The following is a 23,184-nucleotide window of genomic DNA, read 5'->3' on the forward strand; positions in this document are numbered from 1 at the left end:
GGGGGGGAGGAGAGAGAGAACGACGCTGCTGCTGAAAAAAGAGAAAAGCTCCACCAGTGGGAGAACCTGTTTCTGCTGTTTCGCGGCGTTCTTCTTTTCTTTTCCTTTTTCTTTTTAGAATAGAGACGATCTCAAAGCGCGGTCAAAAGTGGAGAACATCCACAAATACAAAAGCAAATCAAGACGAATAGGAGTAATAGCAGAGAGACCTCTCCTTCGTTGCTGCTCTGACGAGGTCGCTGGTTCTCGCCGTCAACGCACTGAACCACCGAGGAAGAGAGAGAGAGCCCCTTTTTTTTAATGCTGCTGAACACGCCAAGGTTTTGAGTTGCGAAAAGCAAGATGACGATTTTTTCTTCCTCGCTTGGGGTCTCTAAAACGGATGCGACTATTATTCTTATTCTTATTCTTATTATTCTGTGTTGAAGCTGAATCGAAAAGCAGTTGAAATGAGTGCCGTTGCTTGTTGTCTCTCCCCTTTCCTTTCTCTGAGCAGCTTCACCTGTGTGTCTTCTCGCGGTTTCTCTCTCCCTTGTGAGACTTCACCTTTGCTTTTGCGCCGACGTCTCTGTCTACCCGCTTTTAACGACACCTCTCCATTGTACACTTCTTTCATCTGCCTGCCCGGCTCACACACCGCCCTTTTCCTTAAAAAGGAAATACTCTGTATGCGCCACCTTCTCTGCACCGTGCCAAGCAGTTCAGCAGTCGCGCTTTCTTTATGTGTAGCTCATTTATTCGCACTTCACTAACGCTTATTATTATTATTATCGGCGTGTCTTTGGGCCTTGGTAACCTCTTCTTCATTACAAAACCAACAAAACCCTAATTCATTAATAGAGGATTAAGCATTTGGGGGATAAAAGTACCGCACAAATACAAGCATTTCACTCGTGAGGTTTCCCTCTCAACGGAATAATTCATGGACGAGTTGCGGCTTGAATTCCTCACCTTCGTCGGCTACGAGCGACCGCAGGCCGGGCAGCCCGGCGAGGCCCCACCCACCAGCGGACGCGTCCACCTCGTAACTCTGCAAGGCGCAAGCGCGTTCCTCCACCTCTCCCCAACGTTGTGCTCGCCACACAGCGTGGCCCTGTCACCGCCGCCACCACCATCCGCACCACCGCGCCCGCAGTTGGAGGATACAAATGCCCGGAACGAGCCCCTCCCTCCTGTCGCACGTAACGGCACCACTGGAGCGACGCAGCCGTCGCTGCAGCGCACGGCAGGCGGGGGAGAGGCATCGGAGAAGTCGCTGCTGCACGTGCTGACGACAACGTCCGTCCCGCCCGATGACTTTGAGGTGGAGTTCGTGCATTCTGCGTCGTCCGCCTCGTCCGCGTCGTCGCGATCGCCGTCGGCGCAGGAAACACCCATCGCGGCTGAGGGAGACGGCCACGCACGCGATGCAGCAGGCCAACGAGAGGAGGCGAAGGATTCCAAGGGGGTTGCGCCACCGGCTTTACCAGAGGACAAGCAAGAGGAAAGAGAAGCGGAGGCGGAGGCGGAGCTGCAGAGCATGAACTCCGGCGACGCGGTCTTGCCACCCAACATGGAACACGGCATCGAGCTCACCGTGCGGGAGGAGGACGGCGCGCAGCTGGACCGTACGCTGACGCGGTGTGCGCTGAAGCTTTTTAACGGACAGTTACCGCAGCAGCAGCAAACGCCACAACTGTCAGCGGAAGAGCGGCACCAAGGCAGCGACCGCACCAACGTGCCGTCTTCATCGCAGCAGCAGCCGCAGCTGTGGTCCGAGGCGGCTCACTATCACCGTGTAATGCTGATGGGTTACGACAGCGCCGGTGCGGTGGCCTACCTCATGGCGGTGCCCTTTGCCCAGAAGGTGCCGCCGCTGTCGTCGTGGCGGCTGTTCCCCTTGCCGCTGCTACTGTGCCCTGTCACACAACTCACACATCTCTACTCGGAGGCTCAGCAGCAAGAAGAGAAAGACGCGGGCGAGCAGCACCGCAACGACGGCACAGCAGCGGCAGCGGCATCCCCGCAGCGCTTCCCAGTTCTCCCTCGTTGGTCCTTCGACTGCAACGCTGAGTCAGCCCAGAGCAGCCACGTCTCCTCCCCTCCTCGTCGCGTCTCCAACACACTTTCTCACGGCTCCCTCCTCGCACCGCCGCAGCCTCGTCCACCAGCGGCTGCAACGGCAGCAGCAGCGCTGCCGCCTTCGTCGTCGTCGTTGTGCTCAACCTCCCCCGACGCGTATCTCAGCCCTCCGCTGCGGTGGCACTTCCCCGCTATTGGCCACATCCCTGCCTTAAGTCTTCCACAGATCTTTCAAGTGGTACCGACCAAGGTCTATCAGCTTGCCCGGCCGGTGGAGGAAGAGGTGGTCTTTGTCGGGGTCGCCTGTGGTGTGCCGTGGGTGCGTGAGGTGGTCGTGTCTCGACGAGGTGCCAACGGAGAAGAAGAAGCTGATGATGCTTCTGCTGCTGCTGCTGCTGCGGAGGGGGCTAGACGCGGCACTGCCCTTTCCCCCCACACCTCCTCCGCCTCTGCCTCTCACGCCTCGACGACGACCACCACCACCACCGCGGCTGTGTCGGCTGCGCCGCCGCCAGGGTACCGCTGGAAGGACCCACGCGGGTACGTCGTGCCACTCGTGTCCTGCCACGACGCGCGAGATCTTCGTGGGCGATATGGACTGGTAGACGTCGCAGCGGAACGACCACCTCAGCAGCAGCAGGAGCAGCAGGAGCGGCGGCCGTCCTCCACGGCGACGCTCCCTCCGACTGCGCTGTCCCCGTCCGCAACGGTGTTCCACCCGGACAGCGAGAAGAAAGGAGATGAAGCCGAGGGGGAAAACCTGCGGACACATCCGCCGCATCCAGCAGAGGAAGGTGAGGCCCACGATACGCCTCCAACGCACATCACCTCCACAGCTGCTGCCGCTGCTACTGCTGCTGCAACGGCAATCTCATCGACAGGGCAGGCGCCGCTTTACGTGAAGAAGGGCACTATGGTGTTTGTGCCCGGCCGCTTCGGGGTCATGCTGGAGTGTGTGGCGAAGCCCACCGTGCTAGAGACGCACTTCGGCGTTGCACACGGTGACCGCCTCGTGCAGCGCATTGCGCCGTCATCGCCGCTGCCGTCGTCCCACGACAACAGCAATCATCATCCCGGTCTACCCCTTGCGGAGATCAAGGAAATGAAGGAGGAGGAGTCGCCTACGACCACTGCCGCTGTTGCGATGACGGTGATGGGTGCGTACCAGCGCAACGTGCTGGTCGTGTTGACTGATGGGGCGAGTCAGGCAACGCTGTTTCCGATTCATAGAGGCGTCGCGGAGGTGGCCGAGCTCTTTCGCAAGGTGGCCGGCGCGCCTCTGCCGCCACCTGCCCTGCCGCTGGAGGATTCTTCTCCTTCCGCACCGCCACCGCAGGCATCGTGCGGGGCTGCAGCCCCGTCTGTGGCACCGCAGCGTAGCAAAGACGAAGCGACGTTGAAAGCTGCCCCTGCTCCTGTCGCTGCGGCGGCGGCAGCTGGGGCGGTCATGAGCCAAGACTCAATCATACCACAAGGGACAGCCCAGGGTGGTGTGGAGGAGGTGCCGGTGCATCTAGGGCCGACCAGCATCTTCGTGGAAGAGGACGCACCTGACTTGGCGGCTGGCAAGTCGCTCAGAAAGGACGTGGCAGCGGAAGCGCCGGGAGAGGCGGAAGACGGCGACAGCGGTGACGACGATGACGACGAGACCGTTCCGCTGCCCACCACGTCGCTGCTGGCCCCCGCGGAGGAGGTGACGATCACGTCCGCGAGTGCGACCCCGACAACGGCGGTCCCGCCTGTCGGCGTGCTACCCGCTGTTCCGCACCACGTGGCGGACGCAGAAGAGCAGCGCCGGCGGACACCCTTCGAGGACTCGTCGCTGCCCACGGCACACGTGAGGGACGAGAACGAATACTCTGGCTCGGCGCAGGTGCTGTCCTCCGACCACACCCCCAGCATCCTGCCAACGCCTTCGGCCTCTCTGGCGCGCCGTCTGCAGTCGGAGTGCGACCAGGAAGACGAGGGAGTTCCATCCAATGCGTTCCATCGTGCGGGCGAAGAGGGGATCGATAGACGAGGCGGCCCGAGCTTTCTGGAGGAGGTCAATACTCGTGTCGCTGTTCCTGCCGTTGCTGTCGAGGATGGCGTGCCTCTGTCAAGTGGAGAAGGGGGACTGTCAGCAGCAGCAGCACCCACCACCGCACACGAGGCGAGCGCCGCGCGTTCTTCCGCGTCGCCGGCAGCGGTGATGCCGGAGTCGTACTACGCTTCCGAATCGAGCGGCGTTGCTGCTGCCGCTACCCTTCCAGCGCCTCCGCAGGCCCTCGCCACGCCCCCCACCACGCACGCAAACGACGCCCTCCTTCACGAAGGTTTCACTCCGTCCTACTCCCCTCCGGCGGGGCCGGCGGATGGGCACACGGCGCCGCGGCGTGGCGTCCCGCGTGGCGACGGGCGGTCCTACGACGGCGACACCCCGGATGCGTCACTTCACCTGCGACCGCTGTCAACGGCCGCGTCGGCCGCCGTCACGCCGGCACCGTTTACAAATTTCATGAAAGCCTTCGCCGTCTTCGCCCTTCGCCAGCCTGCCGACGGTCACGCGAAGAAATCTGCGGTGTCGTCTACCGGCTCGCTTGCAGGGGAGAAGGGGAGAGAGGGGAATGCGCCAGCTCCACTATGTGGCCTCCAACCGATACTGGACTTCTACCGCGCGCAGCCCCTCGTGCGTGTCAGGGCCGCTACGGAAAGTAGATGGCGTTGTCGTGCGGCGTGGTGCGGCGATGGAAGCAACGCGGCGGTGCAGGACCTCAAGGAAAGCGCATCAACGACCGTGTTTGAGGACCTCTGTGTGGACGAGCTCATTGCGCTTCTCCGTGTTGTGTGATACTTCGGTGGAATTGCGAAAAGGAAAGAAGTTCACGAAAGAAAGAAAAACTCGAGAGAGGGGGTCGATGCAGCTGTCTTGAGTAGAAGGGCTCTGCACAGCAGAGACAACGACAATGGAGACGCGAAAGACTGTCAAGACGAAGCAATTACAGATAAGAGAACAAACAAACAAAAACGATGAAAAAGCTGCCGGCTAAGGATGACTTCGCTCGTCGTCTGTTGACAGTCCTTCTTGTCCTGTATGATGCGCTAGATGCGCGCTGCCGTTTCTATTCGTTTTTGTTTGGAGCATCAACAAGTCGTACTATCCGCGGTTGAGGTAGTGGAACGCTCTCTCCTGCTTTCATGCGTCGCAAAAAGCCTCCATTTCTAAACAGCAGCAGCGAGAACAACAAAGCTCCATCACCAGCTGTAAATGCCTCCCTTATTTTTATACCGCTGCCGATTGAATACTTCTGCAATTCCTTTTTATTTCTTTTTGTTGACACCTCCTTCCTTCTTTTATTTCTTCCCCAGCAAAGGGGTCACATACATATATATCTACACCTCTGCGTATCAACGTCTTTCTCGCTCTATCCATACCTCTGAACCCCGCCAAACGGCCTCGTGCGTCTACTGCGAGTACACAAGCGCGTTCGCCCTCGTTGAAGCGCTCGTTGAGAAACGATAATTACAAGAGAAAACCACCACCAGCACCAGCAGAGACGACAACAACGATGGACGACATCGCCGACGCCGTTGACCTGGTGAAGCCGCTGCCGCCTCATGGGCCGGCCAACATGATGTCGCTTTACATGACGCGCTATGACTACGACTACAACCGCGATGGCGAGCAAGACGGCAGTGGCAACGGCAGCGGCGGCGGTGGCGCCTTTGATGCGGGCATCAGCGGTGACGTGCGCAACCGACCGATCTTTGGCTACGGCACCCCGGAGGGCGACCGTGACGCTCGCACCATCTACCAGGTCGACTACACCCCGAAGGATCGCAGTGTGAAGGACATGCAGAGTCTTGTGGCGAGCGTGAAAGGCGGCGGCCCAGCAGCAGCTCTTGCCGACGGCACGGAGAATGGCACGGCGTACCAGCGGGAGTGGTACCGACCGGGGCTGACGGTGTCCCTTGTAAACGACGATGGCACACTGCCGCGGACGGCCTATCAGGAGGACTACACGCAGCCGATATCGGCACGCGCGGCGGGGCCGCCCTTCCCATCTACCGTTGCCCCATCGATCTACGTAGGCGCCGCCGCAACGGCGTACAACGCGGATTTGTTAAAGCCGCACGACGCGCAGGAAGACGATGGGGCCGACATCGTACCTAAAATTACGTCGAAAGAGTCGCTGCTGCCGCGCAGTGGGGCCATGGGATGGACCGTGACCTTCGATGGCGCACCAACGACGGTGACTCGCGCTTGCGGACCGCCGTGCACGCTCGGGCCCGCCTCGGGGCTGCCGGGCATGTACTCCTGCACCTCGTGGGACATCGGCGATGTCAGCCAGGCCCACCCGTCCCAGCTGCCCGTCAGCCTCGCGAACAGCATCGCCACGAAGGGGGTGGACGTCACGGCCTACCCGGACAAGGCGGCGCTGCTGCACGCGCTGGCAGGCAGGAAAACGAAGCCGGTCCGCGGCAGCGGCGGCGGTGCGCCGCGCGAGGAGTACGACCGCACGAACCCACAATTCCTCTCGGCGCAGGCGCAGAAGCGGTGTGCGGTGAGCCGGCGGCTGGAGGAGGAGCACCACGTGCACATGTCCATGTACAAGAGCGATTACGTGGATCAGAGCCAGCAACCGGAGCTGCCGGGGAATCCGGCCGGGCCGGCGGATGCGCGCGACACGCTGACGTGTCCCACGTCGACGCCGGGCGAGATGATGGCTGGGCAGCTAACAAAGTCAACGCGGGAGATGGGGCTGCTGCGCAACTCACACGGCACGCTGAAGCCTGCTGCCGCTGCTGCGGCGGAGGATACGGCGGTGTTGACTTGGATGCGGGCGACGGAGAAGGCGATCGCGATCGACAGGGCCGATCCGCACCGTCACAAGTTGCACTAGAGCACAGGTGTTCCTGTTTTTTTTTCCCCTTGCTTCCTTCCTCTCTTGTTGTCGTTGTTATGGGTGGCACCTTATCGAGGCGCTCCTCCGTTGGCGAGGTTGGATGTACGCTGTGTTGTGGAGATCACATCGTTTTATGTAATTTACTGATGATGGAGGGTTTTTCTTTCTGTTTGCGCCGGAAGCACTCTTCATGTTTAACGATTGCTTTTTTTTGGTTCTGTTGTTTTCATTCTTGGTAGTCTGAGAGGCGACGAGAGGTTCCTACCGGCTGCAAGAAAGCGGCTCTGCAAACCGTTTCTTGTTTTTCATTTCTTTTTTTGTTTCTTCTTCTGTTTGCACCTCGTCGTCTTTCATCATGTAAAGTATGTATGATGCACTTATGCGACTATATATCTTCTCTTCCCTCCTTATATATATATTTATACGGAGAATTATAAAGAGAATCATGAAGTTTGCACTAGCACAACATCGCGCCCAAACTGCGTTTTTTTGTTCCTCTTTACGTGTGCGTGAAATAGCTGTCAATCGACGGGACTTCCACGCATACTAGCATCGTTGATGTGTCGCCTCCGTTTGTCCTGCTGCGTGTCTTTTCTTTCCCCATTTTTCTTCCGTGAAAAAGAAGAAAGGAACGCACGCTTACGCAAGGCCTTCTTCCCCGAATGCGTGTTGGTTGATGTGACTTCCATTCTATTCCGCTTTCTCGCTCTCTGTCTTCTTACTCGCTTTTCTCATCGCTGCTGCTGCGTCTCGCACCCAACACGCGTGCAAAGTTTCTTGCTTTACCGTTTCGGGTTTTCAAAAACCACCTTCCGTTTCTCTTCTGCGTTATTATTATTATTATTATTATTGTTTGGTTGTGCTTTGTTTTGACCTCAACTTTTCTCTTATAGCCTTTCTCTATCGCTTACGTCGTCGGTGGGGTGTTTCGTGCTCTTCCCCGTGGCCGCGTGTGACACCTTCACGAACCGTTGCGACTTCCTTCACGCAAGTACAAACACGCAGACGCCGCATAGCGAACACACCAGGTACAACAACATCTGCAAAATGTCTGCTGACGAGCTCAACTACGCTGCTCAGTTAATTGAGCTTGCGCGGGCGGAGGAAACAGAAGACGGCAACCCAATGACTGCCGTCAAGCACTACACGACAGCGATGGAGATCATCGCCACCAAGGCGGCGCAGCACGCGGCTGCCATCAGCAACAGCGACGCCCGCCGCTTCTTTTTCTTTCAGGTGCGCTCTCGGCTGGAGATGTACTACGAGCGGGCGGAGCTGCTGCTGCAGGTCGCGAACGGGTCAGGCCTGCTGGACAAGCCAAGCGTGGGCGGCGGGGTGGGTGAGCAGCCGGCGACGGCGCTGCCAAGTCCAAACTTTCCCCCGGCGCTCTTCGCCTCGGCGGTGGCGAACCCCAAGGCGCAGTGTGACGAGGGCTTGTACAAGAAGCCGCCGGCCACGAGTGTGATGGGCATCCCGTTGCAGCCGAATCAAACTACGCCGTCTGCGCAGGACGGTGCTGCGGCGACGGAGCCGCCGATTTGCTGTTATTTGAAGGCCGACGACGACACGGCAGCTCCAACGCCGCCGGTCACGCCGGCCGTTGACTTGGATGAGCTGATGAAGAACCTTGGCGCGCCGCCTGGATCGTAGGGTGGTGAGGGATAAGCACACACACACAGACACACAGACACACATACACGATTACGCATCAGCAGGGGAGGAGGGGCTTTTCTCCGTCATTTTTTTCTCTTCTTTCGAATCTCGCTGAACCTTGCTGTCGTTGTTGCCAGTGCTCTTCGCTGGATGCTTCACAGTGCTCTGTACGGTACACGACAGGCACACACAGAGGGGGGAGGAGGGAGGAGGGGGCTGAGAGTCTTCCTGTCCTTCTTAAACGGTGTTTTTTTTTCTCCTCCTCATCTCCTCTTCTCTCCTTCCATGAACTACTATTTTTTTTTTGAGTTTTGATGTTTTTTTTTGATCATCTGAGTTCGTCATACGTGTCTTTCTCTTTCTCTTTCTCTTGCTCTGTATTTACTCCTTACTTCATCTGTGTTTGTTGCGACTGACGGAGTTTCTTTTCCTTCTCTGATGGCGCCTTTGCTTTCCGGTTCGGCGCATTCGCTGCGGCAGAGCCTTTAAAAAATATTTGTGTGTTGTGTGTGCTGGCGTTTGCTCTCTCTTTGCGTGCCACGGTTCGTGTTCAACCGCAAAAGAAGAACAGCGAAAAGAAGAAGCTGTTAACGTTAAAGGGGCGAACAGCCTGCGTGTGCGGCTGTGATCAGCAACAAGAAAGAAGGTGTTGCTGGCGAGTCTGCTACGTAGGTATTTCAAAGAGGGAACTCAAGGCGACCTCCGTGATCTCGCACCCGTCCATTTCCGGCGGCAGGCATCGGACACCTATGACAGCCACAGAGTATTCCGTTTCGATCAGTAGGATCTCTCTACGCGTTCCTTTTCTTTTGTTTACTTTCTGGTAAAGCTCCGGTAACTGGATGAGCATTCGACGTGTCCCCCCCCCCCGCTCCAGCTGCGCTGATGCACGTCATAACCCAGCACGAATGTCCCCCGCACGACGTCCTCTTCAACCCTTATTCCTTCCTACTCTTTTGTTTCTGTCTTGTGTTCTCGTGCATTCCTTCTCCTACTCCTTTCTTTTACTTCTCTGATGACGCTTCTGGTTTGCTCTATACAGTTTTAACACACACTCAGCAAACCCATCGCAGTCATGGCCGCCATCGGTACCTTCAACGAGGAGGGCGAGAACGTGGACCTCTACATCCCGCGCAAGTGCCACGCGACCAACGCGCTGATCGAGGCCCACGACCACGCAGCCGTGCAGATCGCCATCGCGAACGTCGGCCCGAACGGCGTGATCAACGGCACGACGACGACGCTGTGCATCAACGGCTACCTGCGCGCGCAGGGCGAGTCGGACCACGCGATCAACCACATCGCGGTGGACCGCGGCATCGTGCGCATCAAGAGCGGCAAGCCGAAGCGCGTGTCGAAGGCGAAGGGGAAGAAGCCCGTCGCTGCCAAGGGTGCCGCGGCTGCGTCCGCGCAGAAGAGGGGCCAGAAGGGTGGTGCTGCCGCTGGTGGACGTCCTGCTGCTGCCCAGAAGGGTGCGAGGGACGCCGCCCGCCCGGCCCAGAAGGGTCGTGCGCCGGCTCAGAAGGGTGCTGCCCCTCCGCGCAGCCCCGCGCTTAAGCTGCACTTCGACCGAAGCGCCTTCTCTCTCGTGCGCGGGGTCTGCGCATGCACAGTAGATGAAGGAAGAAGAGATGAATACCGCGCAGGCGCAAACAGCATGAGGGATCACAGAAGGGAAGGGAACTGCACTTTGTCACCGGCAACTGTGCCCTGCCCAAGTCGTTTCCTCTGCCCTTGGCTGCATCTCGCACTTCACGTGATCGATTTTTTCTCTCTCCTTTGGGGTTTTCTACCTGTGTTTTCTGCCTGCCCCGGAGTACGTCTGCGTCTGCGCTACCGCTGTTCTTGCGGTTTTGAGTTGGTGAAAGCAATAGGACTCGCGTCCTTTTACTTCTATTGTTTCTACTTTTATTTATTTATCTTCTCTTAAACGAGAATTGCCAAAAAAAGAAACCCTCCTTCTAATTCACGTATGTCTGCTGCGGGGACGACGGTGTAGCGAGGCAGCAGAGGTACATGGGGAGGAAGCCTTTCAAGGCATTTTCCGTTCTCCCCCCCTCTCCTGTCTGTTATGAAGCTGCTCCCGCATTTGTGGTGCGTAAAACGCGCGGTTGATGTGCCGCTATCAGCACCGCTGCACTTTCAGAGCGGCGCCTGCATCACAATCTTCCCGAGTACGATGAAGGCTTTTCTTTTCTTTCTTTTCAACCTTCAATTCCTCTTCGTTTCTTCTCTCTCGCTCATTTCGTAATCGTCCTGTGACGCCGTGCACATCACCGTAAACTTCGATACTGCACATCTTCCCATCCTATGCGTGTGCGCCTTTCTAATGGAAGTGTGCTTACATCACCACCCATACACCCCCTTTCACTCCGCAGTCATGGCCGCCATCGGTACCTTCAACGAGGAGGGCGAGAACGTGGACCTCTACATCCCGCGCAAGTGCCACGCGACCAACGCGCTGATCGAGGCCCACGACCACGCAGCCGTGCAGATCGCCATCGCGAACGTCGGCCCGAACGGCGTGATCAACGGCACGACGACGACGCTGTGCATCAACGGCTACCTGCGCGCGCAGGGCGAGTCGGACCACGCGATCAACCACATCGCGGTGGACCGCGGCATCGTGCGCATCAAGAGCGGCAAGCCGAAGCGCGTGTCGAAGGCGAAGGGGAAGAAGCCCGTCGCTGCCAAGGGTGCCGCGGCTGCGTCCGCGCAGAAGAGGGGCCAGAAGGGTGGTGCTGCCGCTGGTGGACGTCCTGCTGCTGCCCAGAAGGGTGCGAGGGACGCCGCCCGCCCGGCCCAGAAGGGTCGTGCGCCGGCTCAGAAGGGTGCTGCCCCTCCGCGCAGGAACAAGGCTTAAGAATGCCGCTGCGCAGTCATGTTTTTGATGTTCCTCTCTGTGCGGTCAACTTTTGCCGTTCCTGTCTCCTCTAACCTCGCCTCTTCTTTTTCTTCTTTCTCTTCTTCCGTGTGTGTATGTGTGATCAAAGCCGTGCTGCTTCGCGCATTGGCCTGGCGCACTGAGATTCCAAAGATGAAAAGAAGAGGTGAGAAGGGGATCGAGCGTGGAAGCCACCCGGTCACCTCCACGATGCGAAGAGTGCTGTTCCGACTGTTGCTCTTCCACCCATTTGTGCACACACACACACAGCTTTCTCATACGTAAGCGGAACGACTCGCGTGCTTTTGGCGGTCGTGTGTGTGTGTGTGTGAGTGAGGTGGAAGGAGTTTTCCAAGAAACACAGCGCGACGCCTCTTTCTGCAACGTGTGAGCGTGATTCCCCCGTGTCTCTTTGACCTCCTTCTCTCTCTCTCTCCTCCCCAACTCGCGGGTTTACATGCGCGGTACTTCATTGCCCACGGGGATGTGTGTGTCGGTGCAGTATTCGATACGACGGGAGGAGGGGGAGGTCACTGACAAGACAGTTCCGATCATCCAACCCACAACTTCTGGCGCGCTCCTACCAAATATGTTCCTTCATCGCTTCTGACAGCTTTTTTTTATCTGTCTTCTTCTATCTATCTATCTTTTTTTTTTAGAAAGAAAGAAGCGTGACGGTGAAGATCATCATTATGTAGGGGCAACACCAGCGTCGTGGGTGATGCAACGTGAAGTCTCCCAGTGCCTTTGTTGTTCTCTCCTTTTTCACTTGCTGCGTACGAAGCCAAAAGAGACCGTTTGTGTTGTATTCGCCTTGGATAGGGGGGTAAGCATACACTTACTTGACCAATACTTTTCCTTTCAGTGATTTCTCCGTGCGTTGACTGTCTCCTTTGGGAGCGTTCTGCTACCAGAGAGCAGCAAGGCTTTGTGTTTGTAAAAATTCAAAAGAAGGAAAAATATGGATAAATTCACACGTTCCTCAGAGCGAGATGAAAACCGCGTGTCTCGTCCTTCTGCGCCTTTGTTGATGTGCAACTTAAGGAAGATGCTGTGATAGATTACCTAGGCGGCTTCAGCGGTATTATGATTAGAGGAACAAGTTCGGGGCTCGCGTCTTTGCTTTCGTCGTCCTTTTTTTTTCTCCTCTGCATGAGTGGCACCGCAGGGGAGCGCACAAGGCGTTCGTCCTCGACGCATCGCATCCGGTGCTTTCTCTCTCCCTTCTTCTTCTCTAGTTGTTTTTTCTAAACGTCAGGGCTAAAAAAGTACTTCCCTCCTCAAAACAAGCAGCGGGGTTATGAAGAGACGTCATCTCGATTGAGTTCATCAAATTCACACAAACGCCAAAGAGAATCTCTCGGCGGAATCGAAAATACCCCTCCCGCAAAAGGCGATCACCGCGAGAGAACCATGCCCTATTCAAACCCATGGGGGCGCATCAGCACCCCTGCGAAGCAGTCCCAGTTCTCGCTCGACATGTTCGAGGAGTGGAAGGTGCGGCAGAACGAAGAAATTGCCAACCGCGGCGCCGACGGCGATGCAGGGGTGGAGGAGGCGCACAACCGCCACCTACTCCGGCAGAACCTCAACGCCTACATCTGCTACAAGGAGCTGGATCAGTACACGACGTGTCTGGAGGACAAGAAGCTCATCCGACGCAGCGACGATGGCGACAGCGGGGCCGGGGCTTCTTCCTCCTCGAGCGCCGTGTTTGAGGTGAACACGCAGAACAGGGTGAACGAGAAGCTGTGCCGGTCGACCCACAACGCCTACGTCTCCTGCATGAGCGCGCAGAAGAACCAAGAGGCGGTGCTCCAGTCGGCTAGCTTAGAGCCGCACTGCACGGAGCAGCGCGAGAAGCTGTTTCACTGCATGCGGACCCATCAGCAGACGGAGGCGCAGACAAACACCCCGCAGTGCACGACGGCGTATCGCACGCTGCTGCGGTGTGGGTTGAACCACCTGTGGAACCGATACTGGCGTGAGCTAACAAAGTTCAGCGATACGGATGAGTTTCACCTGTATGAGCTCTCGCGCGATGACAACAAGAAGCAGGAGTACTTGAGAATGGTGACCACGTCGGAGCCGCAGCAGCAGGCGCATGCACGAGAGAGGGAAGAGATGCGGGATGGGTACTTTCTGGACCCGGACGACAAGAAAGCCGCCCAGTCATAATACGCAGAGTGACTGCCGTGCAGAGGAGTTCGCGTTGTCGTCGATGCCGCCGTGACGCTGACATTCCTTTTTCTTCTTTCAATTCGTTTCTCGGCTTCTGTGTGAGCGTGGCGATCATTGTGGCGGTATGATGTTGTGCAAGATGTATTCACAGATGATCTTCAAAATAAAGCACAATTGAATGGAAAGACGAAGACAAAACAATGGCAACGGCAATACGCCTCACCTCGCACTCCGTTAAACTTGCGGTGCCTTCGGCCTTACATGAAATTCCAGAAGATGTGGCAAACGATAGCGGTGCGGCTGACGAGGTTAGTCCGTGCTGCCTCTCTTACGCTCCATCGATCGTTCCTCTTTACCTTTCGTTTTCTTCTTGTTCTTTACTGCGGTCGTTCAAATGGCGTCCTGCCGCCCTTCGTCGACGATAAAACAGAAGGAGCGGTCCGCGACTCGGAGAGGTTTTACTCCTCGTCTTTCTCTTCCACAAGCAGTGAAAACGACAAGTAGCAACACACACACACACTCACACACACCTTCACATAATAGGTTTGAATAGTAGATTGTGCGAGAGTCACTGAACGTTTTTTCTTTTCTTGAAGCACTCTACCAGGCTTATCGAGCTTCCATCGTCGTCCCATCTATGCTACACGTGCGTTGCACACACACAGGAACCCCCCCCCCCGAGTAGCCTTCACTCCTCTGTAGCGTTACACCTAGTCATTAGATCTTCTTTTTTCTTCTTCTTTTCTTTTTTTTAAATTCATCGCTTTTAGTTCGCAATGGCCAACGCGCAACCCTCGCAGCCGCTCGTCGTGTGGAGCGGTGAGTGGCCGTACGTGAAGCGGGGTGTGTCCGAGGTGCGCACCGTCGCCACACGGGCCACGGCGTCCATCAACGCTCTGGTGGATGTCCCGGCCTACCTTGCCCGTGCCCGCAGGTACACGGCGGCAGCCGATAGTTTTGTGACGATGCAGTCGGCAAAGGCGAGCTCGCACCTCGAATCGCACCAGTGGGTGGTGCCTGCCGTCGGCATCGCGCTGGCGAGCTCGTTTGTTGTGGTGAAGAGTGTGCCGTGGGGTGGGGTGAAGATGATGCGGAACGGCCTGCTGACCGCGTTGGTGCTGACCGCGTTTATGTACCCGCGCGAGATCGTCAACAGGGTGGACGCGGTGATGCCGTTCCGAGCTCCCGCCTTGAAAGAGGTGGAGCCGCAGCGGGGGAGCGAGACGAAGTAGTCAGCCACCCTTTTCCCAGCTCGGTTCGCACCGTTTTTTTCTTTATGCGCTGCGTTGCGTTGTCGCGGTGGCGGGACGTATTCGTGGTGATGCGCGTGTGGGTACGTGTGCGGATGGTGTGCAACTCCGGGTGATCTGCATGCCTCGTTGTCCTTGTCGTACCGAGGTCCGTCGCTTTTGTGTTCTCTTCCTTCTCCTCGTTCAAACCAAGTGCCGAACGGAGACATCTGCGGCGTTACATTGGTCTAATGAGGAAGAGCTGTGCGGAAGGGGGACAAGACGTGCTCGGCGGCACTCGTTAGTGATGCGCTTGCGTGAGCGACAGTTTTTTTTTCCTTCTTCTGTGCAGTTGCTCCTGTGCTTCATCGAAATCTCGAATAAACGCTCGTTACCTGCGTTCTTGTCTCATCGCAGGATGCCGATTTCTGCTACTGTGGGTAATGCCGTAATGGAGCACACCAGGCAAGAGGGTAATAGGACGCTCCCATGCAGTGGTCTGTCTACATCCTTTCCATCCGTGAGAGCATATTTCTCCCTTCTTTCTGTTTCGGTTTGAGGGACAACGTCATTATCATTATTGTGAATGATTCTCGCCTCCTCCACACCTTTACCCTCCTCTTTCTTCTCTCGGTTCTATTCTTCTATTGCTGTTCGGTTCTTCGTTCTTTCACCGACTCCCCTCCCCCCCCCTCTCTCCTTACAACTCTCGTGGCCTCTCGATTTCTCCTCGTGCACTCGGCTACGCATTCCGAAAGAGCGCTTGCGCACCAGCTGAACGCGCCCTTGAAAAAAAGCGGACAACCGGAAGCAGGACAGCAATCAGCAACGGGCCGCAACAATAACCTGCCCAATCACCTGTGAGGTGCACTCCTCCTCTCTTTCTCTGCAACAGCCAAACCGCCTCCACCGCAACAACAACACACGTAAGAACACAGAGAAACAGCAAACAGCGTAGTTTCACGTGTGACTCCATGGCAACTTCTTTGCCTTCCTTAGACGCCGTCGTGCGCAAGGTTCGCGCACAGGCTACCAAGCGGCGCATCGCCCTGCAACCTTTCTTCGCCGACTTTGATCGTCTGCACTCTGGTCGCATCACCGCGGCGCAATTCGCCCGGGTCCTCACCAGCAATGACATGCAGCTCTCCGGCGAGGAGATCGAGGTGCTGGTGGCCGCCTTCACGCCCGACACCCCGGCCGCGGCGATGGACGCCACCGCTGCTGCCTCGGCCGAGCTGAAGGAGAACCCACCGGTGATGTACAACAGTTTTCTAGAGGCGTTGCAGGCCGCGCCGGGCAGCGTGGTCGCCTTCCGCCGCTCCAACGCGAGCGCCGCGCTGACCGCCGCCGAGCAAGCACGTCTCGCGCCCGTCAGCCTCATGCTGCAGCGCGCCATCCAGGCGCACGGCACCAGCCTCACGGGACCGTTCCGCGATCTAGATCCGCTGCGGACCGGCCGGGTCACCGCCGCGCAGTTCCGCCGTTGTCTGCCCTTTTCCTCCTCGGTGTCCGAGGACGCGATGGGACTCTTCGCGAAGCAGTACAGCGATGGCGCCGGCGGAGTGTACTACATGCCCTGGTGCCGGTCCATGGACCCATCGTTGAAGGAGAAGGACGAGGCGACGCCCGACCGAACGAACGCGATGACAGAGACGGCGAAGACGCGGTCCGCCACACTCGCCGGCTCGCACGCTGCCTTTTTCCAGTCCACCACCTCCGGCCTGTCGCACGACTCGTTCGCGAACCCCGACCTCACCGCCGAGGAGCTCATCTCGATCTTCCAGCAGCAGTGTGCCCTCTACCGTGTCCGCTACGAAGATGCGTTGCGTGACATGGACAAGATGAAGACGGGTCGCGTCACGGCGGCGCAGTTCGAGTCCGCGCTCGGCCGCATGCCGCTCGTGCACTTCGCCCTGCGCGACGAAAATGTGGCAACGCTGGCGCGGTACTACAGCAACGGCTACATCGGCCCGCTGGAGAGCTGCATGGTCGATTACCGCAGCTTTCTGCGTGACATCCACCCCTCCCAGGCCACGCAGACGGCGGCGGATGGCCGCGAGGTGCAGACGAACTTCTTCGCCACCGCCCACGCGCCGGACACGTACCTTACGAGCACCGACGATCGCGACAAGGCAGAGGCGCTGCTCAGCAAACTGCAGGCCAACATCCGCGCCAACCGGATCCATCTCAGCCCTGTTCTGCGTGACTTCGACCGCGTGCGAAAGGGCATTTACGAGCATCGCACGTGCACCCACACCCGCTTTGCGCGCGGGCTGGCGACGCAGAACATCCTGCTTCCGCCGGAGGAGCTGCAGCTGCTGATTCGCAAGTACACCGTGCCGAACCCCGATGGGACACCCAGCAGCGAGGTGAACTACTACGTCTTTGTCCAGGACGTCGATCCATCGCAGGTGAACGGTGGTGCGGTGCAGCCGGCGGTGACCGCTCCGCACCTCACGGGTCAACGCGCGAGTAGCACGAATACGAACGGCAGCAGTAATAATGGAGCGGCGGTCACGAAGGAGGAGGCGGTGCGACGCGTGGCGCAGCAGGTGATGTCCCGCCGTCTTAGCCTCGCCACGTTTCTGGAGGAGGCAGACCCGATGCGCAGCGGCACCGTGCTGAGCGGCAGACTTGGCGGCGTGCTGGACCAAGCCGGTGTGCAGCTGACGGCGCAGGAACTCGCCGCCCTCGAGACCGCCTTCGCCTCAACGCGAGTCGCCGGCGCAGTGGACAGCGCGCAGCTGCAAAGTGAGGTGAAGGCGATGGTGGTGGTGCTGCAGAGCGAAAAGCAGCAGCAGCAGCAGAGCGGCCTCAACGGCGGGCCCGCCACTCGCATGGAAAGTGTGAGCCCCGAGGTGCAGCGTCTGCTGGCACGCGTGCAGCACAACGTGCGGGTGCACAACGCGCTGCTGATGCCCTTCTTTAACGACTTTGACCGCAACCACCGCGGCGTCATCACTCCGCAGCAGTTTGCGCAGGCCTGCGTGCGTCACCACCTCCCACTCAGCGAGCCGGAGCTGAAGTTGGTGGCGGCGGCTTACCAAACAGACGCCGCCCACGCCGACGAGGTGCACTACCTCGCCTTTATTCGTGATGTGGGCTGCGGCGAGGAGAGCGCCTCTTCCGGAGCAGCGGAGACGGCGACGACTGTGACGGCAACAAGGACGTCGCCGGCTGCGTCTCTCGCTGCTGGGGCGGTGCAAACGCTGTCCGGCACGGCGGCGGCAGCGGGGGCGGCGTCAGAAGAGGCAGCCGCGGATGTGGATGACCTCTTAACCAAGATCTGCCTCTTTCTCCAGGAACGTCGCCCGCGCGTGTCGGAGTTCTTCCCCGACGGCGACGAGCTGCGCCACCACCACGTCACACCCACCCGTTTCCGTCACTGCCTGTCCATGCTGGGGATGACCTCGTTGACAGAGCAGGAGCTGTGCACGCTGGAAGGCGGCTTTCCCTCTGCGAAGTGCCCCGGCGAGATCGACTACCCGGCGTTCGTGTGCACGCTGCGGGCGATGTTGGCGGACGGTGTGGGGATCGCGGCGGTGACGCAGCGTCGGCTGGGCAGCGGCCGATCGGCCCTGGGGACGAACACCGCATCGGCCAGCTCCGCCGCGAGTGTGTTCGGCCAGACGACGCTGAAGCGCGTGCAGCACATGCTGCGTGCCCGCCGCACTGCGACCATCACGGCCTTCCGCGAGTACGACCGCGCCCGCAAGGGTTTCGTGACGGACGGGCAGTTCTTTGCCTGTTTGAAGGCTTTGGGGGTGGCGCTGCGGCCGGATGAGGCGTCCGCGCTGTTGCAGCTGTACAGTGTCGGAGGTGGGCAGGTGCACTACCTCCCCTTTGCACAGGAGGTAGACGACGCCGCCCTCGTCCCGGTGAGTTAGAGATGAACGGGTTGGCATTGGGCGGCTCTGGTCTCTTTCTTTCCTTCTCTCCCTCTCCCTCCTCCTTCTGAAGGTCGTACCGAGCCATGTAAATAGCTTTGTCCAGATGCAGCGGTAGCATTATAATATGTATATGTATATGTATATATATATTTTTTGCTGGTGAAGAACTGGAGCGTCATGTAAAACAACAAAAGAAAATGAAAACTTGAACATAGAGGCAGGGGACGAGAGAAAAAAGAGATGTGCCGCCTTCTGCCTTCCATCTTGTGTTGTCTTTAACGGATTGTTTCCCGAATTGAAAATGAACTCTTTGATGTGTTTGGAAAACGAAAGAAAAATCGCGTTGGCGATGCCGCGCTTGTGCTTGCAGTTTCGTGAAGTGAAAAACCACCACCACAATGAAGAAAGAAAAAGAATCTATGTTCGAAGGCATTGAAGGTCGCGGTAGTTGTGACATGCGAATAATAATAGAAAAGGTCGCACATACGGTCTTGTATGTGTGTGTGTGCGTGTTCTGCATGCGTTCATCGCCGACGCGCGTCTTCGAGCTATACACAAAGGCTCTTCGCTTACTGCTTTTGATTTTTTGAGCGAGTCTCTGGTTTCGTTATCCGCTTTGGACTCCGCGATAGCACCAGGACAAAAAAAGAGGGAAAGATGGTGGGTTTTATCCGGAAAGGAGGCGATGACTTGCATTTCTCATCGTCTTTCCTCCTCCCACTTTTCCCGCCCCGTAAACTAAATCTCCATTCTCATACGCGCTGCTACCTCTACTCATTCGTCTATTTTGTTTTTTCTTTTTCTCATGGCAACTCATCCTTGCTCTTTATTTATTTATTATTATTATCCAACACAACCACGCCTACACACGCTCTCTCACTCACACACACACACACACGATACCTTTATATATATAAACTGCATTGTTGTTTGTATATTTCTCCGCTCCCTTTGTGTGTCTCGCACAGATTCGTTTCATCACAAACGATCTCGTCTCTCTCTCCGCTCTCTCGCTCTTTCTTTTCTTCGTGTATTTTTTTCTTTTTGATTAAGTAGTTTTAAAAAACCTAAAAGCTGTCCGTTCTTAAGAAAGCAAGCAAACAACCCTTTTGTCGTTCAGTATTGTTATTGTTAAAAGATAAAGCGGGAAAGAAAGCCTTGTTCTTCCGCTTCTGTTATTTGTCTCTTCCTTATCGAAGACCCCGTTGGCTGTTTTAGTTTGTTGTCATTCACGCTGGTGACTACTGTTTGTTTAAACAGAAAATTCCCCCCAAAACTCACACGCACGTGCTCTCCGTTCCGTCGTTCCGTAGCTCTCGCATTCCCGCACACGACCAGACCCACGCGTCCCTCCCCCTCACACCCACGATCATCCTCAGCACAGTGAAAGGAAGGAGAAAAGGAAAGAAAGGCCCTCCAGACCGATCTGCATCTCGTCTTCTTTTTTTCTGCTGCCTTCTCCCGCTTCATCAAGAGAAAAACACCTGCTGAAAACTCAAAGTACAAGAGAAGAGCGATGCCACCGAAGACTGCCGCGTCGGTTGTGCGCAACGGCGCATCGAAGCCGCACCCCAAGAGCAACGACCGCCACGCCCCGAAGGAGGAGGCCACCGCTCCGGTGCACACCGGCCCGCAGGTGAAGTCGCAGATCGTCAACGCCGCCCCGGCGCCGGCGGGGAAGACTTTTTTGGATGCCCTGCGCACGGGCACGAGGCCGGCGGCGCCGGTTGCAGCGGCAAAGGTTGTTGTCCCTGCGGCTGCCCCTGTCCCTGCTGCGGCGGCCGCTGCTGCCCCTGCGGCGGAGGAGCCCGTAGCTGCTGCTGCCCCTGCGGCAGCGAAGAAGGCGTCGCCCGTGCCGGAGGCGGCGAAGGCGGTGTCGCCGTCCCCTGCCCCAGCGGTGGAGACGCCGGATGAGACGGCGGCGGTGGAGGAGGCCGCCGCTGCGGTGGTGGCGGAGCCCATCGCGGCTCCGCAGCCGGAGCCGGTTGTAGAGGCGGCCCCTGCGCCGGCCCCGGAGCCCGCGCCGGAGGTGGTGGCCGCCCCGGAGGCCGCCGCGGCTGCCGCGCCTGCGGTGGCCCACGTCCCGGACACGAACTTCAGCTGGGCGGATGAGGATATCCAGTTCCAGATTCGTCAGCCGCAGTACTCCGCCGAGTACCCGACGGCGGTGTTAGAGAACCTGGCTCGCAACGTCGCCTTCAAGGCGCCGGAGGAGCAGAGCACCATGACCTCCGCGATCGAGAATTTGAACCGCGAGCGGGCCGCCTTTGAGCAGACGAAGCGCACCCACGAGGACGCGCTGAAGAACCGCGAGATGGAGCTGAACTCGATGGAGGCGTCTCTGCAGGCCCGCGAGCGCCAGCTGCACGCCGGCACGGAGGCGCTGCGCGTGGACCGGCAGCAGCTGCAGACGCAGCAGGCGCAGCTCCAGGCCCAGCAGGCGCAGTTCCAGGCGCAGCAGGCCGCCGCCGCCCAGGCGGCGCAGCAGCGCACGTCGCAGACGCAGTCCCCCGCGGCGCAGGTCTCCCCCCGCCCGGCGCCGTCGTCGCAGTCCCCGCAGATTCAGCAGCAGCACCCCCAGCCGCTGCAGCAGCCGCCGCAGACCCGCAGCAGCATGTACATGGGTGGCGCCGGCTACGGCATGTCCGAGTGGGTCCCCGACCAGCGCGGCTGGGCGAACGAGGGGGCGATGGGCGGGGCGCCGAACTTCGACATGTATCAGAACACCTACCAAGGCAACTACGGTCCGCGCAGCTACCACATGCAGGGCGGACACCGCGGTGGCATGCGTGGCGGTCTGCAGCCGCAGCAGTTCAGCGGCAGTCGCGCTCCGCCGATGATGGCGCAGCAGCAGCAGCAGTACAGCCGTCCAATGCCGCAGGTCGGCAACCCGCGCCCCCAGCAGCAGCAGCCCGGCATGGATTTGGGCTTCCGCCCTCAGCAGCAGCAGTACAACTCCGTCCAGAACAGCGGCTACCCGCAGCAGCGCCCTCACTGGTAAAGCTCAGCAGGCAGTAAAGAAACAAACAAGCAAACGTGAACGAGTAAGAGAGCCGCCCCCTTTCTTCTTCGTTGTTGAACCCTTGGCCTTTCACCCATCCAATGAATATGGTTCATTGATATCATCCACGTAACGTGTGCTTTCTTGCCGGCTACCAATAGTTCCACATTCCGTACTGGGGTGGCGCTGCGTCCTCTTCGTTCCTCTGCCTTCCTTTCTGGGCCTTCCTCATTCGTGTTTTCTCTCTTCTGCTCTTTCTGGCGATGCGAAGAGGTTGACATCGGAAAGATGAACGCGTGGGCACGCACGGTGTGCGTGTGTGTGAGCTCCCTCGCTGTGGTCTTTGTCATTTTGCTGCGCTCAACTTGGTATCCACCGCCTTCGTCTTCCTGCTAACGAAAGAAGAGAAATCAAACGACCTTGCTCACGGCATCAAGTAATAAGGAGAGCCAGAAGGAAAGCGGCATGCTTTTTCTTCTTCTTTTCTGTTCATTGCTTCAGTGCATTATCGGTCTTTCCTTTTTTTTTTCATTTTTCCCCTTTGTGCTAACGAAGAGAACGGAGAGCAAGACTGGTGAGCGAGAGTACGGACGAGGTGTTGCACAGAGAGACACGGGCCGTTAGATCGCTCTCGCGCACATCCTTCCTTTTTTTTGATAGTTGTTGGGGGCCTCGCGAGCTGCCTCCTCCCCTCCCCCCCCGCCTTTCTGACTATGGCAAAGAAACGATCCAGCAAACGAAGGACGCCCTACCGCTGCTATCGATACAAACGACCACGACAAAGCCAAAAGAGAAACGGGAAAGGAAAGAAAAAGTAGGAAACCAGATCCCGTTACCACCAGCAACAAGATAAAAGGAGTCCGCAACGAATGATCATCTCCTTGTTTTTTTTAATTATTATTATTTCTCTCCTCTTGCGACGGTGATGGCGATGAAGTACTCTGTGCGTTAAGCTTAACCTCTACGGTTGTGTCTGTGCGTAATGAATTTCCCCTTTTCTTTGTCTTTTTTTTTAATCCCCTGCGAGACGGTGAGAAATCGAGATCGTTGTTTTGAGACTTTTTTTCCCCGGTGAGCTACGTTCTTTTTGTTTGTTTCCTTTCCTCCTGCAAAAACGAAAATATAGTTGTGATTCTTCTCTCTCCCCGACGAAAAGAGAAGCAAAGACAAGGGACGTTCTTCACGTGCCTTCACCACCGCCTTCTGACCTCCAGCGTAAGACTGCCTGCACGTACCCACGTCTCACATTATATATGTTTATATTTGAATATATATACATAGGTAAATCCTAGTGCGACTTCCGAGCATCGAATGCAGCAGCTTCTTTGCTTTTTTTTTTCCTGAAAGAGGATAGCGATGCGCCCGCCTATGCGTGTCGGTGGGCAACGAACGAAAGAAA

General features: G+C 57.7%; 9 protein-coding genes across 15 annotated transcripts; all 9 read left to right on the forward strand.

Moving 5' to 3' along the window:
* Positions 1–654: 654 nt before the first annotated feature.
* ABB37_07369 (hypothetical protein) lies at positions 655–4,891 on the forward strand (the record flags this gene model as incomplete). Its single annotated transcript, XM_015805980.1, has 1 exon — positions 655–4,891. Exon 1 carries the CDS (start codon positions 923–925, stop codon positions 4,889–4,891), a length of 3,969 nt encoding a protein of 1,322 aa, XP_015655457.1. The 5' UTR covers positions 655–922.
* A 516-nt stretch (positions 4,892–5,407) lies between these two features.
* ABB37_07370 (hypothetical protein) lies at positions 5,408–6,944 on the forward strand (the record flags this gene model as incomplete). Of its 2 annotated transcripts, none has more annotated exons than XM_015805981.1 (1): positions 5,408–6,944. In XM_015805981.1, exon 1 carries the CDS (start codon positions 5,610–5,612, stop codon positions 6,942–6,944), a length of 1,335 nt encoding a protein of 444 aa, XP_015655458.1. In that variant the 5' UTR covers positions 5,408–5,609. The 2 variants fall into 2 exon arrangements, with proteins under 2 accessions (XP_015655458.1, XP_015655459.1); XM_015805982.1 differs by having other exon boundaries at positions 5,413–6,944.
* A 774-nt stretch (positions 6,945–7,718) lies between these two features.
* Positions 7,719–8,597, forward strand: ABB37_07371 (hypothetical protein; the record flags this gene model as incomplete). 2 transcript variants are annotated; one of them, XM_015805983.1, is made up of 1 exon in its annotated part: positions 7,719–8,597. In XM_015805983.1, exon 1 carries the CDS (start codon positions 7,995–7,997, stop codon positions 8,595–8,597), a length of 603 nt encoding a protein of 200 aa, XP_015655460.1. In that variant the 5' UTR covers positions 7,719–7,994. The 2 variants fall into 2 exon arrangements, with proteins under 2 accessions (XP_015655460.1, XP_015655461.1); XM_015805984.1 differs by having other exon boundaries at positions 7,839–8,597.
* Positions 8,598–9,640: 1,043 nt separating this feature from the next.
* ABB37_07372 (putative 40S ribosomal protein S21) lies at positions 9,641–10,535 on the forward strand. Its single transcript, XM_015805985.1, has one exon. The coding sequence runs from the start codon at positions 9,676–9,678 to the stop codon at positions 10,528–10,530; it is 855 nt and encodes a 284-aa protein (XP_015655462.1). The 5' UTR covers positions 9,641–9,675; the 3' UTR covers positions 10,531–10,535.
* Positions 10,536–10,928: 393 nt separating this feature from the next.
* ABB37_07373 (putative 40S ribosomal protein S21) lies at positions 10,929–12,430 on the forward strand. The gene has a single exon (XM_015805986.1). It carries the CDS (start codon positions 10,981–10,983, stop codon positions 11,461–11,463), a length of 483 nt encoding a protein of 160 aa, XP_015655463.1. The 5' UTR covers positions 10,929–10,980; the 3' UTR covers positions 11,464–12,430.
* Positions 12,431–12,720: 290 nt separating this feature from the next.
* Positions 12,721–13,662, forward strand: ABB37_07374 (hypothetical protein; the record flags this gene model as incomplete). Of its 2 annotated transcripts, none has more annotated exons than XM_015805987.1 (1): positions 12,721–13,662. In XM_015805987.1, exon 1 carries the CDS (start codon positions 12,898–12,900, stop codon positions 13,660–13,662), a length of 765 nt encoding a protein of 254 aa, XP_015655464.1. In that variant the 5' UTR covers positions 12,721–12,897. The 2 variants fall into 2 exon arrangements, with proteins under 2 accessions (XP_015655464.1, XP_015655465.1); XM_015805988.1 differs by having other exon boundaries at positions 12,741–13,662.
* Positions 13,663–14,093: 431 nt separating this feature from the next.
* On the forward strand, positions 14,094–14,897 carry ABB37_07375 (putative mitochondrial hypothetical protein; the record flags this gene model as incomplete). 2 transcript variants are annotated; one of them, XM_015805989.1, is made up of 1 exon in its annotated part: positions 14,094–14,897. In XM_015805989.1, the coding sequence occupies exon 1, from the start codon at positions 14,442–14,444 to the stop codon at positions 14,895–14,897; it is 456 nt and encodes a 151-aa protein (XP_015655466.1). In that variant the 5' UTR covers positions 14,094–14,441. The 2 variants fall into 2 exon arrangements, with proteins under 2 accessions (XP_015655466.1, XP_015655467.1); XM_015805990.1 differs by having other exon boundaries at positions 14,097–14,897.
* Positions 14,898–15,607: 710 nt separating this feature from the next.
* On the forward strand, positions 15,608–18,781 carry ABB37_07376 (putative mitochondrial hypothetical protein; the record flags this gene model as incomplete). Of its 2 annotated transcripts, none has more annotated exons than XM_015805991.1 (1): positions 15,608–18,781. In XM_015805991.1, the coding sequence occupies exon 1, from the start codon at positions 15,869–15,871 to the stop codon at positions 18,779–18,781; it is 2,913 nt and encodes a 970-aa protein (XP_015655468.1). In that variant the 5' UTR covers positions 15,608–15,868. The 2 variants fall into 2 exon arrangements, with proteins under 2 accessions (XP_015655468.1, XP_015655469.1); XM_015805992.1 differs by having other exon boundaries at positions 15,651–18,781.
* A 969-nt stretch (positions 18,782–19,750) lies between these two features.
* ABB37_07377 (hypothetical protein) lies at positions 19,751–21,785 on the forward strand (the record flags this gene model as incomplete). Of its 2 annotated transcripts, none has more annotated exons than XM_015805993.1 (1): positions 19,751–21,785. In XM_015805993.1, the coding sequence occupies exon 1, from the start codon at positions 20,301–20,303 to the stop codon at positions 21,783–21,785; it is 1,485 nt and encodes a 494-aa protein (XP_015655470.1). In that variant the 5' UTR covers positions 19,751–20,300. The 2 variants fall into 2 exon arrangements, with proteins under 2 accessions (XP_015655470.1, XP_015655471.1); XM_015805994.1 differs by having other exon boundaries at positions 19,836–21,785.
* Between the last annotated feature and the right edge of the window lie 1,399 nt (positions 21,786–23,184).

Source organism: Leptomonas pyrrhocoris (assembly GCF_001293395.1).
Source record: "Leptomonas pyrrhocoris isolate H10 chromosome Unknown, whole genome shotgun sequence".
Classification (NCBI taxonomy): domain Eukaryota; phylum Euglenozoa; class Kinetoplastea; order Trypanosomatida; family Trypanosomatidae; genus Leptomonas; species Leptomonas pyrrhocoris.

Coding starts and splice junctions, on each gene's coding strand:
- ABB37_07372 (XM_015805985.1), top strand. CDS start 9,676: ATGGCCGCCATCGGTACCTTCAACGAGGAGGGCGAGAACGTGGACCTC.
- ABB37_07373 (XM_015805986.1), top strand. CDS start 10,981: ATGGCCGCCATCGGTACCTTCAACGAGGAGGGCGAGAACGTGGACCTC.